Source organism: Amia ocellicauda, chromosome 12, assembly GCF_036373705.1.
Source record: "Amia ocellicauda isolate fAmiCal2 chromosome 12, fAmiCal2.hap1, whole genome shotgun sequence".
Classification (NCBI taxonomy): domain Eukaryota; kingdom Metazoa; phylum Chordata; class Actinopteri; order Amiiformes; family Amiidae; genus Amia; species Amia ocellicauda.
In genome coordinates, this window is record NC_089861.1 from 26,191,055 (window position 1) to 26,214,515 (window position 23,461).

A 23,461-nucleotide genomic window follows, 5' to 3' on the forward strand; every position below is an offset into this window, starting at 1 on the left:
ATGTAGTTTGTTGTCTGAGTTTGGATCGATGTCAATTTTGATGATCGATGTGGCCAGCGGAGTCAAATGGGACAGACAGTTGCAGCCTCGGCAAAACTGCACAGCAGCCGAGCTCTGGGGTGGGGAGCTGAGAGGAGCGTGTCGGGAGTGTGCTGGAGCGAGAGGGCAGGCTGGGGAGGGGTTGACATGTAGGTGTGACTCGGCTATAGATGGATCTGGTGCCCGTTCACACCGGCCTGTCGATTTTGGCACCCAGACTCAGAGTTCTGGAACTGGAGTGTTCTGCCATGAAGAGGGACAGGGGGAGGGGGACAGTAAACCACTCAGCACAGCACAGCACTACACAACGCAACGCAACGCAACGCAGTACAGCCAGTGTTGTACTGTGAAGGCCTAGGATAACTAGACAAATATACTGTATAATAAATTAATGTAGAGTAATATAGCATTTTGACATCATTAGTGAAGCTGAATTGTAAACAAATCCTCCCATCATCTTCCTTATGCATCTTGTAATGGGATTAATAATAAGAGGGCTTTATCCAATCAAAAATGATCAAATTAAGTTTAAAAAATACAGCGTGGGCTCCTCCCACAGGGGCCTTCCACAAACAGCTGACTGCATGTTATCATCTTAATGTGAACATGCTATTGTCAGATGTGGAGGTCTGAGGCAATGCACAGAACTTGTGTTGCAGTTACATTTATTTTTTCCAATATTTGATTGAATATAGCCCAATTATTTGCTAGCCTTTCTAGTTCAGCCCTGAATTTTAAAAACAAGACAAGATCACAGGTGGTGTACAGCTCGCTGTGGAAGTGCAGAGATTGTCAAGAGCATTTGTTTGTGGTACTTGGATGAAGTTGCTTACAGTGTCGAGGGGCAGCAGTCATTTGCGTGTGGCAGCTGGGGGGTGTGGGTGACATGGGCGTGTATGGGTGTGAGGTCGAGTGTTTGTATGTTGAAGCACAAACATGGCTGCACTACTTCCAGCAGCTATATATTGCACTGCACTGCACTACACAGCTATATTTTAGATATACAAATATCTATACACACACACAGTCACTCAAAATCTAAGCTCCTTCTCTCTACAGGACCATGCTTCTATACACGGTCGCCTAATAGTGTTCGCAGTGTGGTACTGCGGAGAGGAGCCGCACCCCCATTTTGTGTCCTCTACTGCCACCAAGCGGTCAAGTGGAGGAACGACAGCCCGCGTTCCGTGGCAGAGAGGCACCATGTACACAGCGTACACAAACAAATGTCATTTTTGTAAATGTGTGTGAAGATTGTTTTAAGTTCCTGAATGTCCTCCCCAGCTCGGTGGGCACCAGGTGCAGACTTGGACACAGACTGGAGACAAGTGTTTTTTGCATTAGCTTACTTATTTATTTTACAAGTTTTAGAGTCTCTTTGGTTAAATAAAATAAAATGGTTTGGATCTGGCACCCAAGGGGTTAAGAAAATGTCAAGATATAAAACAGGGTCTCCAGCCCTGGCCCTGGAGAGTTCAGAGGAATGAACCCATTTCAAATGAAAAACACAATGATGAAACTGAGCTTGACAGCACACCTCTCAGTCCTACCTTTCACATTTTATCTCTCTATATATCTATCTCTATATATAACGACATACAATCATGTATACCAGTCTGTCCTTCAGTCCCGCAGGGGTTAACCACCCCCCTCAAACTGTACGGCCCAGCCCAGAGTCGAGACACAGCAAGCCCAGCGCCAACAGACTCCCAGGCCCTCTCCCAGTCTCTCTGTGCTACAGGCGGCAGCGTGACTGTGCCAACCTGTGCTGCGATCTGTCCTCTGTGCTTGGCGCTGGTTGATGATGTCACAGTGGTTAGAATGAGGTTGATGGCCGGCCATGTCATTAGCGGGAACCACACCAGTTGGACTGGTAGACAGCCAGGTGAGGGAGGGGGATCCTGCTGCCTATCCCACAATGCACTGCAGTAGCACCCTTCCCGTTAGTGTGATGGAAACAGGAAGGAAAATTGAAAATATAATAAAACAAGAACAAGAACAAACAGGACTCCTCTCTCACAGAAGACGGAAATGAAATTGGATCGGCCAATAAAATCGAAAAGGAGAACATACAGGCACAATTGACCAGGCTGAATGGGCGGGGCCAGGGGTGGCTGCATTGGCTCCTCCTCTTCCTGGCTCACAGGGGTGTCAGTCCTGCTCTTGAGTTGGGTTTTAATCTGATTTGTAGTGTCGGTTAGCACCCCCCGCCCCGACCCTCCTCCTGCCCAACACTTCCCAACTCCCCCCCAACTTGTGAATTTGTTTAGTAACCGCACACACACACACACACACCCAACTACCCTCTCTTTCTTCCTCCCCTGCTTGCTCTCACTCACTCACGCACGCACACACACACACACACACACACTCTTCCTCTCCCTCTCCATTCACTCACACCCCCATTGCCTCTCTCCTTCCCCACCCCCCTCTCACACTCACACTCTCCCTCTCCCTCCCCCCCTCCACTCTCTCACTCCAGCTGCCCTCCCCCGCCACGCTTGGAGGGCGGTATCAGGTGGGCAGGCAAGTCGGCGGGCAGCTCATGCCCCTCCAGCTTCACCTTGATCAGGTGGTTGGCCAGGGCGAACTCCTCGTCGTCCAAGTACCCGTCGTGGTCCACGTCCGCCAGCTTCCAGATCTTGCCCAGCACCGTGTTGGGCAGCTTGGACTTGACCATCTCCTTCTTGGCGCTGGCGCCTGACACCTTGCCGTTGACCGGGGACAGGGTGTAGAAGATCTCATCGTAGGTGGGCTTGTCCTTGCCCACCACCCACTCCAGCTCATCGATGCCCTCGCCCGCGCCCTCTCCATAGCCATGGCCGAAGGGCCCATTCATGGTGCCCTCGAAGGCGCCGCCCTTGACCACCTGGCTGGGCATGGCGGCCTCCTCCTGGCGCACCATGGTCATCAGCCGCGAGATGTCCTGGGCCAGCATATCCTCCACGTTGTCCAACAGCTTCGGCTTCAGCGTCTGGAACTTAGTGAAGTCCTGCACAGCCAGCAGCTCCTGGGGGGGGGTGAGGGGGTTAATATTGCAGGACAGGAGGGGACAAGGCAGTAAAGTGTGGTACAGTGCGTCAGAGTGCGGTAGGGTACCTGCATCTTCTTGAGGTTGGGGAAGTCCCCTGGGGAGATCTGGTGCTCCTTCTCGATCTTCAGGTAGATCTCGCCCAGGTTGGCGATCAGCTCCTTCTTCTTGTTCTCCTTGCCGAAGACATTGGGCATCTCCTTCTTCAGGGAGCTGATGATGTAAGCATGGACCTGGGGAGGGGCAGGGGGTACCACAGTTACACCAACACCCCCTCTCGCTCCCTGTCTCCCTCCACTCACTACCTCCCTTTCTCCCTCTGTCTCCCATCTCTCCTCCCTTCCCTCTCCCTCCATCCCCTGCCCCTCACCTTGGCGAGCCGCGCCCTCTTGATCAGGTCATTGAGCTTGCGCAAGGCAGCGTTGCGCGGCAGCCCCTGGATGTCCCGGAAAAGGTCCTGCTCCTCGGCCTCAAACAGCTTGCGGTTGTCGGGCACCAGCAGCGGCTGCGCCCAGAAGGAGCCGATATAGACGCGCACCACCTCGGGCGTGTTCACGATCTTGCCCAGCGACCACATAAGGGCCCCGTAGACCCGCATCAGCTGCTGGGTCTCGATCTGGTCGGCCTTGTTCAGCACCACGCGCATCTTGTCCTCATGGTTCTTCAGGGCCCGGATGACCTCAGAGAACTCGTCTGAGATGTCCAGCTTGTGGGCGTCGAACAGCAGGATGATGCGGTCCACCCGCTCCGCGAACCACTCCAGCACCGCCGCGAAGTCATAGCCTGGGGAGGCGGAGGCGGGGAGACTTAATATTGTGTGTGTACAGCAGTGTGTGTGTGTGTGAGAGTGTGTAATTATAGATAGGTACAGCAGGCTCCTGGTCTGAGTGGAGTCTCCCTCTGAGGGGGGAGGTGCATGTGTGAGCAAGAGTGAACAGTGAGCACGTAAGTGAGCAAGCAAGAGACATCTGAGTGACAAACAGTCCGAGAACTTCCTCTAACCTCCTTGAGAGAGAGAGAGAGAGAGATCTGTGCTGTGGTGTAGTGTGTCGGACTTTATAGTTAATTGGTAACCAGACTCTGGGGGGGTAAAGTCCACAGAAAGCAGTTGACTGCAGAGTGTCAGTACTGCGCTGTGTCGGACCGGACTGCAGGGGGCCACACTGGGCCAACCTGCCTTCACCATTACAGCTGCTGAGCCCAATGTAACCATAGCGCTGTGCTGCTCTATTGGCCTGGGCTGGATAGTATTGTGCCACTCTGTATGATACTCCTGACCCAACAGGTCATTCTGGCACTTCCCTGTGTTAAGGAATGTCCACGTTTGTCAAGCCAATAAAGCTCCATTTGAACTGAACTGACCTGACCTGAACTGAACTGACCTGAACGAACAAAAGAACGAATGAACGAACGAGCGTGTTTGTACGTGTGTGAGACACCGATGAGTGATACAAATAGTGTAAGAACTTCCTCTCTTCCTCTTTCTCTCTGTGTCAAGGATGTCAGAGGGAGCCAAAGCAGGGGGGCAGGGGATACACTGCATTCCTCTATTTTTAGGAATCTGCAGCAGTCCAGACCCCACACCAACAACCCCCACAGCTCAGAATAGTAAACTGACACCAGTGGGGGGCGACTGACAGCTGAGCAGGGCTATTTTTACAGAGGCAAAGAGTGGACCAGGGTGGGAATGAGTGTGAATCACTCCCCGCCGTGCTTCCTCCCACATCCGCTCCTGTGGCAAACCACAGGAAATGAGTCCATCAGTCAGTCAGTCAGTCAGTGTGTCAGTTGGTGTGTTTGTGTGTGTGCGTGCGCTGGATGCAATCCAATGTAGAGGGGGACAATGGGTGGGCAGCACAACCCCGCTGTGACCCCACTGTGCACTTCCTGTAAGTGCAACACAGTGTCGGAGGGGAGGGGACCTGTGAGATCACAGTTTCCATCTCTGAACACAAAGCATAATCTCAATAACACACGCACAGCGAGAGAGACGGACATGGACATGCACAGCGAGAGGAGAGGGACACCCTCACACATACACACACACGTAACGAGAGGAACACCTTCACACACACACACACACACGCACGCACGCACATGCAGCGAGAGGGACACCCTCACGCACGCACACACACGCAGGGAGAGGGACACCCTCACACACACACACACACACATATACATACACACACACACCCACACCCACAACCACAGCGAGAGGGACACCCTTACACACTACAAACATGTAGAGACAGCCCACCTGCTGGAACAGACTGTACTAATAAGAGGGGGAGAGAGAGATTCTCTATTCCTTTCTCACTCCCCATTGCCTTTCTGTCAGAGCAGGGAGGAGAGAGGGAAGAGGGGGGAAGAGAGCGATTTGAGGGGAGACTGACAGGAGAAAGGCATTAGAAGACAGAGAGAGGGGGAGGCAGGGGAGAGCTGACCTCGGCTGATCCTCTGTTTCTCTCCCGACAGGATACCCGGGGTGTCGATGATGCTGATGCTCTCCAGCACTGGGTTGGGCATCTGGGCACACATGAACCTGAGAGAGGGGGGGGGAGCAGAAGGCACACCAGCCCTGTGAATGTCTGGACACACAGGTACAATACCGGCACACCTGTCCAATCTGTATAGCTATTTAACTTGTACTCATTATTTATCATATTCTCTTTACTGGTGTAAACTTGTCAGGCCAATAAAGCAAATTTTGAATTTGAGAGAAAGGAAGAGAAGGAGAGGGAGACAGAGAGCTATAGTGGGATGGAGAGAGAGAGAGAGAGAGAAAGAAAGAGAGGATAATTATAAAAGTGAGGGGATAATCAGACAATTAGAGGACCCCCCTTCTAAAAGTAAACAAAAACATTTATGAAACCCCTCCCTTTCTCTCCCTACCCCCCCTCTCTTTCACTCCATCATCTTCTCTCCCACTTCCTCTCCTACTATCCTGTCTCCAATCAGTATCCTCTTCTCTCCCCCATCCCCCCCCACTCAGATCGAATTGGAAACAGACAGTAAAAACACAAACACATCATTGAGATAACAGAGCGAGAGAGAAAGACGTAAATACACAGAGGGAGCGGCACACACACACTCACAGTCTCTCTCTCCCATTTACTTTCAGGAAAAACACTTTTACTTTCCCTTTCACTCTCTGCCGAGCTCTTTGCGCAATCTCCCACCCCCCTCTCTCTCAGATTGTACAATAGTAGTTTCTTCCTCTCAATTCATCACCCTCTAACATGGCAAGTTCCTCATTCACCCTCTCTGTGAGAAGATGCACTGTACATCTCTCGGCGGTTTAACAGAGCCACACACAACGAGGCCAAGACTGGGGCACTAGGGTCGGGCTCAGGGCACACCAGCAGCAGCGCTGCAGTGTTGTGGGGTGTGCTGCATTTTTGGCCTGGTGTGTGTGTGTGCTTTTGCGTGTACTGTTCAGTCCTTCCTTGACAATAACCCTGAGAGTGTGTCAGTGTGTTCCAGTAGGCCCTTATTCTTCCTGTTTCCATGGGAGATCAACATTTCCAGTAGTTTTCCATGGTTTTCTCACACGCTGGAAAGCCACCCCCGCCACCCCAAACACAGACACACACTCTGTGTACACATCCATCATTCTGTCCGTCTGTCCCTCTGTGTCGAGTATCACTGTCTGTCTGTGTGTGTGTCTGTTTGTCTGGGAGTCAAACTTGCAGTAAGACACTCAAGGAGTACGTCTGTCTACCCATTGGTCAAACGATGGGTTTTTCCTTCGCTTGGAAAAACTTTTCCCTCCCCCTGCCTTTACATCTCCTTCCCTCCCCCTCGCTCTCTCACACACACAGCTGTTTCCTGCATTCTCTCACTCTCTCTCCCCCTACTCTCTCTCTGTCCGCGCGTAGAGACCGAGATGGCACAGACAGGCACAGCGGCCCGCCCAGAGACAAGCGTGCCCCGTTAACACACTAGTGACTGCGCGGCGTTGGTGTGTGCAAGTGAAGATCTGTGGCAGTGTGCGAGTGCATGGTTGTTGCTTAGCCTACACCTATCACTCCCCCACCCTCTCAAACACTGCTGTGCTCACTGTGCTCTCAGTGCAGACAGGCGAGGGCCACCCTGAGCTCCTCCCAGCCCCACTGTCTCTGCAGGGGCCAGTGCATTCGAGTGCAGTACAGTGCATCATGAATCATGTATGAGAATCCAGCCAATCACAGAGCAGCATATCCAGACATTCCTACCCCTCTTATCTCATGTATCACTGTCATCCCCTTCTAAGAATCATCAGGATTTCAAGTCTTCAGTCACCAGCAACGGTTCAGGGCACTCAAAGCCAGTTGGGCCAGCATCACAAAATGTGTATTTGTTTCTAATGGTTTGGTTTCGTTTAACCAGCATGAAAACACAACACAGTTCAGCTACTGTAGGTCAGGCACAGCGAATCCTGGACCCAAATATTTGCAGACTGAGAGAAGGGAGATTGATTGATAAACAGAACGAAAATAATAATAAAAAAAATCCCCCACTGTAAAGACATTTGTGTCCCTAATCCTGACGCACTATGGTACAGCACACTGTAATATAGTACAGTACAGTGTAGCTTCTCCATAGTAAGCCAACTTGCTTAATTAACAGGCTTTCTGAGAAGCATACTGCTGAACCTGATAAGATCATGAACAAACTTCTCATTCTTTCTAAAAAAAAATGTAACCTTCTAGCAAATTTTGTAACTCAGACTTCTGTACAGTACAGTATTGCATAAAAATGTCAAGGTCTCTCTCATTCTCCTCTCTGTGGGGAGTCAGTACAGTACAGTAAAGTATGGTATAACAGTACAGTACAAGCAACTGAAGTAAAGTACAGTCTCTCAGTTGCTGTCTCAGTCATTCAGTGCAGTGCAGAATAGTACTTCAGTCAGTGCTAAGGTCAAAATCAGGTCAGGACTATCTCTGGGGATACCCTGCTCTCCCCCGCAACCAGGGGCCAGAGTTTCCAACGATCACACGGGACGGAGGGGGGGTTAGCTGGCTGTTCCATGAGTCGACAGATTTTGTCAAGACATCTGCTGGCGTCAGCATTGCCTTAAAACGACTGTTAAACACTCACACTCTCTCTCTCTCTGTCTTCTCAATATTCCTCCACTATAACTCTGCATTCCCACTCCCCTCTTCTTCATTCTTCAGTTACTCCTTTTTTCCATAACCCCCGGCTCCTCCTCCTCCTTCAATCTCCCTCCCCCCGTATCTCTTTCTCTGACACACAGACACACGCAGGGCTGGAATGCAGGGCAGTGATGTCTCCCAGCAGCTGACTGAGAAATCTACAACCAGGCTTCCCAAAGCACCAGGCCTCAAACACGCACACAAACACACATTCACTGTCCGTCTCTGCCAGGACAGGCCCAGTGTAGGCCCAGTCTGCATTATGTCAGCCTGCCCTACAGCCCAGCCCAGCGCAAGAGAGTGACACTACCCAATACAACCCCCTCTCTCTTCCTCCACTCTGTGTTCCCTTCTCTACCCGCCACCCCTCACGAAACACCGTGCTCAATAATAACACATACTCACACTGTCTGTGAAAAGAAAAGAAAAAACAAATACTAATTGTTTTAAAAAGCTCAGATTCAGTTCATTAGGTTTTAATTAATTATTGACACTGGGACTCTTGAGCTACAGGCACAGGGTGGCTATCCTTGAACTTTGCACAAGGAGGCTTTAATTGCTGGCACTTGTGACTGGACTTCAGAACGAGATTTTGCTGCTGTTTTGCCCCCCCTCCACTCGCCTCCTTCCAGTGGACTTGGGTGCAAGCTCAGCTGCATGGCCTGTATGCCACAGAACGGATCAGTGGCTGCCCAGTTTTCGGGTTTCAGAGTCTGGTGACCTCCCATGATCCTCTGCAGCCTGTGCACTCTGCCCACTGTTACCCTGCCTCGTCTCCCGTGCCATGCCACTGTGACTCTACAGCAGCCCTGCACTACAACACAATCCCACTTTGACTGTAAAGCAGTGTCACAAAAAAAAACCTGCTGTGATTGTGGCTGTAATATACAGTCCACGGTCACTGTATCTTGCAGTGCATCTCTGTGGTTTGTCATGTGGTTGGGCCTGTGTGTGACTTTGAGACTGTGGCTCCTAGCAGTGAGGGCGTCAGTACAGCACAGGTCAGCACAGTATATGGCCACCCTGTGTGACATTGACACTGTGGCCCCTAGCGGCGAGGGCATCAGTAGAGCGCAGTATACGGCCACCCTGTGTGACTTTGATACTGCGACTCCATGCAGGCGCCTGCAGGAACCTGCTGCTGTTTTGAATGGCAGTCAGGTGGGACGAAGGCCTCAGGGCATTATATAAATAAATAAAATGCATACATATGTGAGGTAGTCAATCCAAATCTCACCCCTCTGACTGCTGAGTCAGCTCAGTTTTGAAAACAGTGACCTGTCTGAGCTCAGGGACTGTGCTGTACCATCCTGCATGGCACTGAACTGTATTGTCATGCACTGAAGTGTGTTATACTGTACTTTAATGTACTGTACTGTGTTATGGAGTATTGCTCTGTGTTTATTTCCCGGATACTGCATCGACTGTACTGCGTGCTTTTGCAAAAACATTTCAAGCCCAAAGACAATGGGAAGGGAAACTGTAGTTTGTTTTTTCACGCAGCCGTGCACGGCGTGGACACGGGGGCAGGACACACCCTGCGGCCCAGCGAGTCGAGCTGCAAGCCGTGGGACCGCGGGGCGGCGGAGCAGGTGACTTCAGTCCCCAGAGAGATGCGGGCGGGCGGGTCGGTCTCACCCCAGTCACAAACAACGGAAGACACGTAAATCGCGTTTAGAAATGACGGGAATAGACCAACACATTGCCATTGAAAGGTCTGATCCGCGCTCTCACTGCACGCATCGATCCACACAGACGGGTAAAGCAGGACCATCAATCACGCCTGCCGTCAAATACCTGCCAACGTGCGACGCGCAGATGAAGTAACGGGACACCCCACCTTATCCGTCAGAAAATCACGACTGTCCGTCTCTTTAAAATCCTCCCCTCCCCTGTCCGCCTGGGCCACGTCTTACAGAAGAAAAGTGAGCACTTGAAGTACAGCAATACATCTAATGATCCACAATCAAGTGCACAGCTGTGAGTCTAGACTGTCATCTGAGTCAGGGTTCAGATCAAAAGGAAAATACAGAAACGACAGAAAAACGCAAACAAGGACCAAGTTCTGCAAAAACTGTCCCGTACACAGCCAGGGTGCTTTGGTCGGATATAGCTGGGGGCGAGGGGGGTGGGGTTCAGGGAAACACCGAACTTTTGCAATGGAAGTGACGGGAAAAAGAGAACGTTTCCTTGAAAGAACGCAATCAATCAATCAATCAATCAACTCAATCAATACGGGTCAGAAGTATTCAAAAGCGGCGGGCAACTGCGATTAACAACAACAACCGCGATCTGTATTCACCTGTTGAGGAAGGCGTTGCCGAAGGCGTTGAGTTTGCGAAAGGGCTTTTTGGGGTCCACCACCAGCGCGTTGCCGGGCACCACCCCCTCCTGCTCGCCGTGCATCACCGCGATGAACGAGTCGGTGGTGGGCTCGGGCCCGATGCGCATGCCGGGGAAGTCCTGCTCCATGAGGTGGCGGATGAAGGTGGTCTTGCCGGTGGAGTACTGCCCGACGAGCAGCACCATGGGCTTGTTGTCGAAGTCGGCGTCCTCCAGCGCCGGGGAGTGGAAGTCGTGGAAGCGGTAGGTGTCCTCCAGCGGGAACAGCTTGTTCCGGTAGAGCCGCCGCAGCCCGTCCGACACCGTCTGGAAGAGCTCCGGGTCTTTCTTGCGCTTCCCATCCTTGGTCGACCAGCTGAACATGTTGTCGGCTGTGCTTTCACCGGGGCGGGGGGTCGTCTGTGCGGCGCTGCGCGGTGGTCGGCGGTTTGTCCGGCTTTGCCCTCCGCTGAGGTTTCCGTCGCGCTGTCTGGCACTCGGGCGTGTTTCTGAAGTTTGCCGTCTTTCTAGCGCCTTCTCTCCGAGGGTGGCCAGATAGCGGTCTGTCTGTGGGGGTTTTGTTTTCTTGGTTTTGTCTCTTGTGGAATTGAATGTCCACGCTGTTTGTCTTGGTGGTTCTCCTGTCGGATAAATAAGGGATAGTTTACTGTATTTTAATTAATAATCAAAGTACTCCGCCGCCCCGCTCGCTCGCTCGCCCGCCGACCGAACGACTGCCCGACTGCGCGTCTGTGAGGAGGGGAGAGACGCCCCGCCCCCGCCCGCCGCGGATTGGTTACCTTCATGTGACCCGGGTCTGCGCGCCGCTGATTGGCTGCGGGGTCTGCGAAGTCAGCGGCGGCCATCTTGGGCAGGGCAGGCGCGGTGATTGACTGCATGTACACCATCGGCATCCAAAGTTTGGCTGACGCGTTTGAGCGTTGCTCGGGGCCTGCGGAGTATACAGGGCTGTGTTTTGTGTATTTCAGGTCTGTGGTTGTTGTCTTTGTCTTTGCATTCGCTTTATATTAAAATGCTTTGTCCAAAATGTTGCCTGATCTTCTCTCTGCACGTGTCCAAGTTTTTGGAATGCGATTCAGCTGCCCCCCCACCCCCCCCCTGCGACTGACAGCACGGAATCTCCCATGTTTTCCAGTGCGGGTTTCGCCTTCACTCTGCAACAGCCTGACCTTGTTTTATTCCAACAGACCAGAGAGTCACAGCGAAACTGAAAGTGAAATCCCATCTATGTGTGGCTGTGTGGCAGTGCTGTGTAGATGTGTTTTTGAGTGGTTGTTGTCTGGTTGTTGGTCTGTCTGGTTTAGTGGCTGTGTGGATTTGGAATTGTTCTATATTGTTGTGTCACTGTGCTGGGTGGTTGTGGGATTGTTCTGTCTAGGTTCAGGAGGTCAATGCCCTTGAGTGACTGTCACTCTTGTACTGTACTATACATGGACACACATGCACTCACAAACAACATACTAGACACACTTACACTTTGTCAGAGTAACACCTGTCCACTATGCTGTGTTTGTGTGGGGTGGGGTCACAGTGACCTTCTGTCAAGGAGAAGGGAAAATGAAAGGGAGGGAGAGAGAGAGAGAGAGAGAGAGAGAGAGAGAGAGAGAGAGAGAGAGAGGTGAAGAGCAGGCCAAGAGCATTTGAAGGAGAGGGAGGTATAAAGGGTGAGACAGCTGATTTCTAAAGCACGACTGCCCTCGTGTGGTCACACTGTGCAACAACCCCCTGGTACATTTCTAAACTTCAATCTTGTTTAGAACTTTTATTTTTATTTATTCTCTTCGTTGTTTAATTGCAACATCACATATCCGCGTTGGCTAAGACAGTAGTAGTAGTAGTAGTAGTAGTAGTAGTAGTAGTAGTAGTAGTAATAATAATGTGTGTAATACAGACATGACCCCTGACCCATCACCCTTGACCCACCCACTCTCTGTATCACTGTGTCGCATCTAGTTACGAACAGAGTGCAGTAGAACACCATGAGAATTCCAACCCGCGGCTTGAAGGGGCAGAGGGAGTGGGGGGGGGGGAACTGTGTGTGTTTGGGGATGGGTGGAGGGTAAAGACGGTCCGAGAGACGCATCCAATAACTCTGATGCATGTACACCTTCAAAGACCCAGACGCTCACACTCACACACGCACAGAATCACAGACTCAGATTTCACAGTAACAAAACTACTTTATTGTTAACACTGTATCCATCAAACAGTCAATCAGTCTGTCAGTGAGTCAGGGTGCCAATATGTGGAGGGCAGGTCCGTGGCCTACAGAACTGACAGGCAGCACCTAACAAACACTGGCTGTCAATTCATAGGTCATCGCCCTGCACCCCTTGTCCCATCCATGATGTCATCACCCTGTGCCTCCTCCAGCCCCAGACAAGCCCTTACGTCCCAGTGATGATACGGCCCACCTTCATGAAGAGATATCACAGGAAATTGCTCTATAAGGGGGGTCACCCAAGGGGTCAGGGGTCGGATGTCAGCAGGTCAAGGGGCGGCTCTCTGCAAGTAACAGCAGCTCCACTGGAACCTCAGCTCAGCTCTTCCACATGGAGTTGCTGTTACAGCCAGTGAGCGCCAGGCTGCCACGCCACCACCGCCTGCAGGCCGGGCACACCGCACACAGACACCCTGAGAGAGTGAGAGAGAGGGACAGGTTTGGGTCACAACTACAGAACTACACTGCTACTACTAATTCTAAACTTTCTGTGTTTAGTATATGTCTGTGCCTGTGCATGTGTGTTGGTCTCTGTGTTGTAAACAGCTGGTCATCTTGGCAACACACAACATCTTATTGGAGAGTCAGAGCAGAGTCAACAGTGAGGGAGAGAGAGAGAGAGAGAGAGGACTATACAGATACTGAACCTCCTTCACCTGTACTGTGGTGTGCTGTGCTCTACTGTACTGTAGTACTATAGCTCTACAGTGCACGGCCCTACACTGTACTGGTCTATACTACTGCATTTTACTGCTTTGGTCGCTGTGTGTGTGCAGTGTGTGTGCTATTTGCTCAGTGTGTCGGAGCCACTCCCTGTGACCCTGGGCCCAATTTACAGCCACCATAGACGCTCAGTCCTCCCACATTTAGTTCTAAGGTCCACTCTAGATAGCTGCAGCTTTATGGTACCTCTATTTTTCCATTTCTCTTTCTCTTTCTCTCTAGCTCTCTCACTCCATCTCTTCCTCTCACTTTTTCACACACGCTCCATTATCTCCCTTCCTCCTCCTCCTCCTCCTCCTGTTCTCCCCCCCTCCCTCTCTCTCTGACTTTGAATGGCCAAGCCTTAATCTCTGTACAAAAACATGACCATAAAACAATAAACTCTCTCCCTAGTTCCTTCTCTCCTTCTCTTTCTGTCTGTCTCTGTTTCTCTTTGTCTGTCTATCTCTCTCTCTCTCCAATACTCCCTTTGTCTCTTTCTCAATCTCTCACTCTGACTGCTGACCTCTCACCTGTGACCTTCTCTGCCTAATACATACACACACACACACACACACACTCTGGAAAATCTGCACACCATTTTTCTTCACACTACACATCCCAGAATGCTTCACTGCCTGTTTCCCCCACCCAACAGAGGCGCTTGGTACAGCCAGCACCCAAAGTCTGAGGGGGAACAGACACCTCCCAAAACACTAAGACCCAGGAAACCCCCACAATTACTGCAGAAGTGTAAGGGACCGTGTGCAAATAACCCACAATTCATCAAAAAATTCAGGGGCTGTGGATTCATATCTTACAGTATAAACTCACACACACATTAACACAGACAATAGTAATAATAATTATAATGATAATATAACAAAGATTGAGTAACTTACCAAAGTGGATTGCTCCATATCGATTGCTCCGCAGGAGAGAAAGAGAGCAGAAGAGAGAAATGGACAGAGAGAAAGAGAGCGAGACACTGAGACAGAGGCAGAGAGAGAGAGAGTTTGAGAGAGAAAGCGAGAAAGTGCAGAAGCTGAGCAGAGCGAGGGTGTGTGAGAGAGAGATAGAAGCAGAGTGGGAGAGAGAGAGAGAGGGAGGCTGCTGACAGAAGAGAGTGAAAGCCTCAGCACTCAGCTCAGCTTAAGAAGCGAGCTGGAGAGAGGGAGGGAGAGAGGGAGGGAAACAGAGAGGGGTTAATGTCTAAAAGGCCTGTCAATGATTAACTTATATATACCTGCCCTGTACCACATCCTGTATTGGACTGAAACTCACTCACACACACACACACACACACACTTACACACACACACACACTCACAAACTGACACACTCACACACACTGCAACACATACATACACACATTGACACTCACACACACAAAGACACATACTGAGCCATACTGGCCCTAAATTGTATTATACTACACTTTACTGTATTGTATGGTACTGGACTATACTGCACTGTACTATACTGCACTGCACTGCACTATACTGCACTGCACTATATTGTGTGGTACTGACTGGACTCTGATCTCTCGGCTACAATTTCCCCCCTCCCCCTCTGTCCGTCAGCTCCAGAGCTGGTCACTGTGGTACAGGCCTCACCCATCTCTACATTGTGCCACTCTTCTCGTAACTGCACACAGGGAGGGGCAGCGAGGGGCTAAAGTCTGGCCCCCATAAATAAAGTGACACACGGAGGCATCAACAGATAAACAGCACCAGGAAAACACCATGCAGGGGCGGGGGGTAAAACTCTGGGGTCCTGGAGAGCCACAATGCAGTACAGCAGGGCATCTCTCTCCCAGCAGGCCTGTGTTGGCGTGACAAGGCTGTACAAAGTTTTAGTTTCAGCGTATTTATAATCAGAAGCAATTAACAGGGCGAAGGGCAAGACACATCGCACATCATAAAATATAATCTCTCTCTCTCTCTCTCTCTCTCTCTCCCCCTGCGTCTCTCAGTCTCTTTCTCTCTCAATTATTTTTTTAAATCATCAATCCCCCCCCCCGACAGTAACAGTGTGCTAATTCCTGTCCGTGTTGTTCCTCACCACCCTGGTCCTGAGCACGGGGCCCATCAGTCACTGCTGTGGCCACACTGATGCCTTAGTCCTGCCAATAAAGCTTTTTTTAATTGAATTGAATTGTGAGGAAAAGAGAGAGAGAGAGAGAGGGAGAGAAAGAAAGAAAGAGAGAGAGTGCAGTGTCAGCCCCCTGCCCCCTCCCCCTCATTGCCTCGTTAGAGAGAGCGCCTTGTTATCTTATCAGTAGAAGGTGCAGTCAGGGCGTGGCACCTCACTCAGAGTGAAACTGAGCCAGAAGGGACTCTGACACTGACTGACTGGCACATTAAGTGACTGACACACTGACTGACTGGCACATTAAGTGACTGACACACTGACTGACTGACACACTGACTGACTGACTGACTGGTACATTGACTGACTGACACACTGACTGACACACTGACTGACTGACTGACAGACACACTAAGTGACTGACACTGACTGATAGACACACTAAGTAACTGACACACTAACTGACTGACGCATCGACTGACTGCCACACTAACTGACTGACTGACTGAGACACTGACTGACTGATGAAGAAAAAATCCATATTTAAATCTGTATTCATTTAAAATAAATGTTTAGTTGCTTAGAATAATCCAGACAGCTCTGCACTGCCCCATACATGTTGTGTGAGAGAGAGAGTGAATGTGTGTGTGAGAGAGAGTGAATGTGTGTGTGAGAGAGAGTGAATGTGTGTGTGAGAGAGCGAATGTGTGTGTGAGAGAGAGAGTGAATGTGTCTGAGAGAGAGAGTGAATGTGTGTATGAGAGAGTGAAGGTGTGTGTGTGGTGGATGTGTACTGTACTGTAGCAATAGGAGGTTTACTGTGGTAGAGTAGTGATGGTATAATAGTGCTGTTGTGAAAGTCATACATATAATTCAGAATATCGTTTAATCAGTAATCGTGATTGGCTGATTGTTCTATCTTTCACAAGGGATCGTGTTTATTTTTACAGGCTGCATATCATATTTGCAGTGTAGTGATCTTCTCATCACTCAAGATGGCCACACAACTTCTCACTCCCACTTTGGTTGGGGCTGGCAGACCTGGGTCAAATACTTATTTTCTGAATTTCCAATTACTTCAAATACTTTTCCAACATCTTATTTTAAAAATTAAAAATTGTATCCTGTTTCACAATTACTAGTTGAACATATTTGAAAATACTTCTTAAAAGTATTGGCATGTCATTTGTACATCACAACAAACTCAGCACCACAACAAAGATAGTCTACAATTACCAACACATCAAGACTCCAACTGAAAGTAAATACTTTCTACCTTCTCTGTCATGTTATGACCACATTTGTGTTTTAGTTGAACTTTTAATAGTATTATGATTAACACTGAGTATATGTATTTTTCCAAAAGTACACGCAGTTGTTCAACTTTGAATCTCAAACCTGCAAAATAATTGGAATAATGTTTAAATTAAAGTATACAGATAGCCATTCACGTTAATAAAAATGCTGCGTTATTACACTTGAAAAATATGAGGGTTTCAAACAGTTCATCTCACAGGGAGCAGCAGTCGTCTTATGTTGTGTTAATGTTGTGTTACATTTATATTGTTGTAATGCACAAATAAGGCTATATTTTCCAATACAACCCTGGATTCAAATACACGTTATTGAAAAAGGATAATATCAAATACTACTGAAATACAGCCAATTGTCAAACAGGAAACTGTTTGTATTTTTTTAAAATACACAATTGAAACGATATTTGATGTAATTAAAATACAGGAATACAAATTTGTAATGGTATTTGACACAGGTCTGGGGGCGGGGCGGCGCTCTGCTTCCCTCTGCTGGCGAGGAGCTGGTACTGCGCTTCAATTGCCCTCGGATTTCACCCGAAAAGTTTGTAAAGTTTGAATGCCATTTTCTTTATGTTAATTTAACGCAGCAGTCTTTTCCTACAGATACCCATACTGAAGTCATGAAAAATATCCACAAGATTAAGTGTAGTATATAGTATGGTATAGTGTAGTATAGTTCTGTATGATATATGTACCTAGACTAGCTACGCAAACAGGGACATTAATACAATTCAATACATTGATTATTAGTATATTCGTGGAATTAGTATGTATTTTTATGACACCAGTGAAAATGTGACGTCCCTGCAGTTTCGCAGCCTTCCCACCAATGACAATTCTCCTTATTGACCAATCGGCAGCCGAAATTATGAGCCAGGAACAAAACGTCTGGACCAATCACACGGCGCCTGTAAGTTGACGGACACACAGGAACACCTATCGCAACTTTCAACCGGCCTCTACCTGCCCTAGAGACCCGCCCCCTCTGAAAGCAGAGTGACAATTCAACGGGCCAATAAGAGTGCGAGTTGGCCCAACGCTGCCACGCAGGCACAGCCAGGTCGGCCAATAGCGTGACAGGGGAGGTGGGCCTGTACGTGGCTCCGTTTGTTGATGTCAGCGGGAGTTGTGACAAGTTTTGGCCAGGGATTAGTGTTTTAAGGTTATTTTCACTTGTAAAAGCCGTCAATACCCCGATTATAAGCCGGCCTGCTGCTGTACTATATCCATTACGCCGCGTACAGAGACTGCAGTGCAACATAACGCCGCCGATATTAACAATATTAGTCCAATATCCTAAAACGGTCAAGTAATTTAGTGGTCGAGTATGGAGCTGCCGCACCACGGATACAGACACAGTGAGTATGCGCGGCCGCAGTATTGTACTACACTGAGCTATACTGTATTGTACTACACTGAGCTATACTCTATTGTACTACACTGAGTTATACTCTATTGTACTACAGTGTATTCTGTATTGTACTGTACTGTAGTTCACAATACTCCCTTTCCACTATACTGTTTTTTACTGTTTTACACTACACTGCACTTTACTACACTACACTGTGCCGGACTGTGTTTTAACAATCTCTCTCCCTCTCTCTCTCTCTGTGTGCCTCAGGTCCGAAACTGCGTGGGCGTGCCCCGGTGCCCGCGGGGAGTGGTGGGCCCCAGCTCTTCGACGATACCAGCTCCGGGGTGCCCCCACCTGGCGGGGCAGGGGGGTACGGGGGCCAGGGCTTTGACATGGGCGGGGCTGGGGGCTTCAACGTGAACAGCTTCCTGTCGGAGCCCGTGGCCAGCGCCGCCGTGATGTACAGCTCCTCCATAGCAGCGCAGGGCAAGGACATCGTTAACAAGGAGGTGAGGGAGAGGGAGAAAAGAGGGGGCAGGGTGAGGGAGAGAAAATCATGGAGCTTTCGCTACATTTAATCTCTTCTCTCTCTCCCCCTCCTCTCTCTCGCTCTTCCGCCCTCTCCCTCCAGATTAACAGGTTCATGTCTGTCAACAAGCTGAAATATTTTTTCGCCGTTGACACAAAATACGTCATGAAGAAGCTGCTGCTCCTGCTGTTCCCGTACACACACCAGGTGACCCCAGACCTCCAGTCATTGACCCTCCTGTCTGACTGTCTGTTGGTTTGTTTGTGTTTTGTGTGAAAATGTAGTACGGTCTCTTCAGAAAGTGTGCCGTCTGTCTGTCTGTCAGCTCTTATTGGACTGCCAATCGGGCGGCACTCTCTTCAATGATGGTCGCAGCTCTGATTCATTGCCATGGTGGTTCTCATTCACACCTGTGTGTCTTTGTGTGTGTGCACATGTACATGTCTGTGTGTGTGTGTGCGTGTGTACATGTCTGTGTCTATGTCTGTGTTGCAGGACTGGGAGGTGCGGTACCACAGAGATAGCCCTTTGACACCACGGCATGACGTCAACGCACCGGACCTCTACATCCCCAGTGAGTGTGCAGGTCACAGTCTGGGTAGGGGTGAGGGCGGGGTGACTGCAGAGTTCAGTCTGCAGGGTTTAGGGGGTCACTTCATGTCTGTATAGATTCAGAAAATACTACACTGCACTGTATAGGATACTGAACTATACTGCATTATAATATACTGTACTGCACTATTTTGTGTTGTACTGCACTGTGGTGTACTGTACTGCTGTAGTGGACTGTGATATACTGCACTGTAGTGGACTGTGGTGTAGGGCTGTGCGATATGACGATATATATCGTATGACGATAGAAAAACGTCTCGTTTCATATTATGCTATATCGTGGTGTCGCAAATTGCAATCTTTACGGCAGTATTTTACGTCATTAGGACACTTTGCATTCTTCCCGGTTCTTCCACACGTGCTGGATGCAGGTAGAAATGTGTATCAGAAACACAGACAGACATGAGGAACTGACACACAATAACCACAATAACAAAAATAAACTTTAATGCGCAAGCGCACATATTGCGCCCCGCTCTCGTCGCCGGGCTAAATTCGATCTGCAAGCAGCCCCCACCCCCGCTAATTTAGATGATATCATTTGAATAAAATTAATAATAACGTTTGTTTGCATTTCAATAAATTGGAAAGCAATGCAAACACATGCAGGAAGTATCATTTTCTTTTTATTAAGATGGTGAGGTGGTTCAACAGTTGTATTAATAATATTAATAATAATAATAATAAAATTATAACAATTTTGTATTAACAACGTGCTGTACCGGTAAGCAGAATCGAAACACGACAGTCAGTGAAGAAATGTCTCTGTCTAGTAGTATTAGATGTTAATGCGCCACTATAAACCCGGCTGTGCTAAATCTACCTGAATCTGTACCTTTTACAGCGCATGTGTTGCGTGATTAGTATTACTTGTGTTATTGTTGTTATGTGACAGTAAATCATAATGTGTATATTTATATATGTGCTCTGAGGAAGATAAGTCGAAACGCGTAACCATTATAATGTTCACTTTTTCTCTAATAAATAATTTTTGAGACATCAGTGAATATGGACTGTTTTTAGACGGGAGCTGCTGTCCTTCCTTCCTTGACCGGATAATTGTTCTATATAAAATTCCTTATGTGTGTGTGTGTGTATATCCCATAACAACATAATACATGTAATAGTAATCACACAACACTTGCCCTGTAATGTGTTGCATTCTGCATATATTTACCATGACAGCCTGCATGTAGTATTTGTTAGTTTTGCTTATTGAAGGATTGTAGTTTGAATGTCTTTGGTCTTATTTTGTGGCTTGATTGGATAAAAACAAGAAATATCGAGATATATATCGTGCATTGCCCAAATTTCAAAAAATATCAAGATATTATTTTTAAGTCATATCGCCCAGCCTTACTGTGGTATGCAGCCCTGACTCTAGTGGACTGTGACATACTGCACAGTATTATGGAGGGTGATCAGTGCCAAAATTAAGATGAACGTGATTATGAAGATGAAGATGATTTTGAAGATGATTATTAACATGATTATGAAGATGGAACATGAAGAGAATTATGAACGTGAACATGAAGATGATTATAAGCACTGGATAGGACAATAAGCGTATTGGCTACCGCCCACTAGCTATGTTGGACAGAGTTCAATGTCTTGTCACATTGAAAACAAAAAGAAATACAAGAGACGTTACAAAATGTAGAAGCGCACTGAGAAATGTGAATAGCAAAGAGACAAACAGGAAATAAATATATACATGTTGAAACTAATGAATGAATGAATAAATAAATGTTGAAATAAATAAACAAATAAATAAATAGATATGCCTAAATGTCCATGTTTAATCGTGTATTTATTTTCTCTGTGTATTTATACAATGTATTGTGGAGCTATAGAACACATACCTATATTCATAATGTAATGACTCGTGGGTCCGGACGCAGCGGGGACTCGAACCCCGTTCTCCTGCAGCACAATGCAGATTCACCGCAGCGCCTTTAGTGAGGCTCAACAGTGCTACACTATGTAGTGGTTAAGGCACACGACTGTGAGACTGGTATTTTTTGGGTCCGAATTATGATGTATGGATGATGTTTTTTAGGTATATATATTTTTTTACAAATATGTTTAATTTCATGGAGTTACACGGTTTCAGAGTATGGAGGACTATCCAAACTAATATAATAAAATAAATACACGATTAAACAAATACATAGACATTTAGGCCTATCTATTTATTTATCTATTTATTTGTTTATTTATTTCAACATTTATTTATTCATTCATTAGTTTCAACATGTATATATTTATTTCCTGTTTGTCTCTTTGCTATTCATATTTCTCAGTGCACTTCTACATTTCATAGCGTCTCTTGTATTTCTTTTTTTTTCAATGTAAAAACATTGAACTCTGTCAATCAGAGGTTGTGGACAGTAGCCAGTGCGCTTATTGTCCTATCCATTGCACATAATCAACTTCGTGTTCATAATCACGTTCATCTTAATTTTGGCGCTGATCACCCTCCATACAGTATGTTCTATTATTATTGTGTAATGCAGTATAATACACCTTCCTCCCTCCCTCTCTCCCTCAGGTATGGCCTTCATCACCTACATCCTGCTGGCAGGCATGGCTCTGGGCATTCAGCAGAGGTGAGAGGGAGGGAGAGAGAAGGAGGGAAGGAAGGAAGGAGGGAGAGAGAGAGAGAGAGAGAGAGAGACAGACAGACAGACAGAGACATTGTAATTGCATTTTTAGTGCAATTCACTGCAGCATAGATGTTTGCTATGCCTGAATGTAGGGCCGGGCGATATATCAAGTTTTTGTGATAGTCAATGTATTATTTTGTGTGAAATGTAATAAACTCGATGCAAGTATTTGACATTTTTATGAGTGTTTGTATTATAATGTCGGCAAATGAGGCATCTGTATAGATCTTTGCTCTGCCTGAATGACCTCTGACTCTGCCTCATCCCTCTCCCTCTCCCCGCTTCTCTCTCCTCTCCCACCCCCAGGTTCTCTCCGGAGGTGCTGGGAGTGTGTGCCAGCTCGGCACTGGTCTGGGTCGTCCTGGAGGTGCTGGTGCTGCTGCTCTGCCTCTACCTGGTGACCGTGCACTCTGACCTCTCGACCTTCGACCTCCTGGCCTACTCCGGATACAAATATGTGTGGTTAGTAAGGAGAGGACCTGACCCCCAGCTCCGTCTCTGTCACTCTCTCTGTGTGTGTGTTTCTGTGGCAAAGTCTCTCTCGTTAAATATCTCTCTCCCTCCCTCCTCCCTGCTCTCCTCCACCACCTCTCTCTATCTCCTCTCCTGACCCTCTGCAGTATGATCCTGTCGTTGCTGTCTGGGCTGGTGTTTGGCAGTGACGGATACTACGTGGCACTGTCCTGGACCTCCTGCGCGCTCATGTTCTTCATTGTGAGTGAGGTAGAGGAGGGAAGAACAAGGAAATAATACTACTGAACACACACATCTGATTCCGTCTCTATCTCTCTCAGGTGCGTTCTCTCCGGATGAAGATCCTGTCGTCAGTGTCTACGGAGTCGATGGGTGGGCACAACCACAGGAACCGCCTCCGCATGTACATCACTGTGGCAACCGCCGCTTTCCAGCCAGTCATCATCTACTGGCTCACCCATCACCTAATCAGATGAGAGAAGGGGTGGAGACTAGAGAAGGATACGCCCCCACACCGTCAGAAATGGACACAGAAAATCATACACACAAAGTCAAAGACACACACAGACTCACACAAAGTCAAAGACATCGGCTCGCACACACAGACACACACACACTCTCATGATCCCAGACTGCTCCACTCTGAGCTGTAGGTGGGGGCAGTTCAGTGGGGGTTGGGTTCTTGTCATTTGCCCCGGGGGTGTCAAGAGGACACAGCGGCTCAAGGGATGGATGGACTGTTCTAGAATTCCTCTTTGGATTCCAAACACTGCCTATAGATAGAGTGACAAGAACTATATTCATATGATTAGTATTATGATGATGATGATGATTATGTTTGTTTTGTAACAAAATAAAAGCAGAGGTTTGGATTTTTGTAATGCTTCTTCTGTTTGTTAATTCTGTAGTCATGTATTTGTGTTTGTATTATGTCAACTACTGAGTGAG

The 23,461-nt window shown here is 48.2% G+C and overlaps 2 protein-coding genes across 2 annotated transcripts; one reads left to right on the top strand and one right to left on the bottom strand.

Moving 5' to 3' along the window:
* Positions 1 to 1,370: 1,370 nt before the first annotated feature.
* Positions 1,371 to 11,204, bottom strand: ehd1a (EH-domain containing 1a). The gene is made up of 5 exons (XM_066719065.1): positions 10,508 to 11,204; positions 5,515 to 5,612; positions 3,441 to 3,853; positions 3,139 to 3,303; positions 1,371 to 3,049 (listed from the first exon to the last, which is right to left on the bottom strand). Exons 1-5 carry the CDS (start codon positions 10,909 to 10,911, stop codon positions 2,513 to 2,515), a joined length of 1,617 nt encoding a protein of 538 aa, XP_066575162.1. The 5' UTR covers positions 10,912 to 11,204; the 3' UTR covers positions 1,371 to 2,512.
* Positions 11,205 to 17,966: 6,762 nt separating this feature from the next.
* On the top strand, positions 17,967 to 23,390 carry yif1a (Yip1 interacting factor homolog A (S. cerevisiae)). Its single transcript, XM_066719067.1, has 8 exons — positions 17,967 to 18,236; positions 18,500 to 18,741; positions 18,864 to 18,968; positions 19,257 to 19,335; positions 21,925 to 21,982; positions 22,346 to 22,501; positions 22,660 to 22,753; positions 22,834 to 23,390. The coding sequence occupies exons 1-8, from the start codon at positions 18,206 to 18,208 to the stop codon at positions 22,987 to 22,989; spliced, it is 921 nt and encodes a 306-aa protein (XP_066575164.1). The 5' UTR covers positions 17,967 to 18,205; the 3' UTR covers positions 22,990 to 23,390.
* The last annotated feature ends 71 nt before the right edge of the window (positions 23,391 to 23,461 follow it).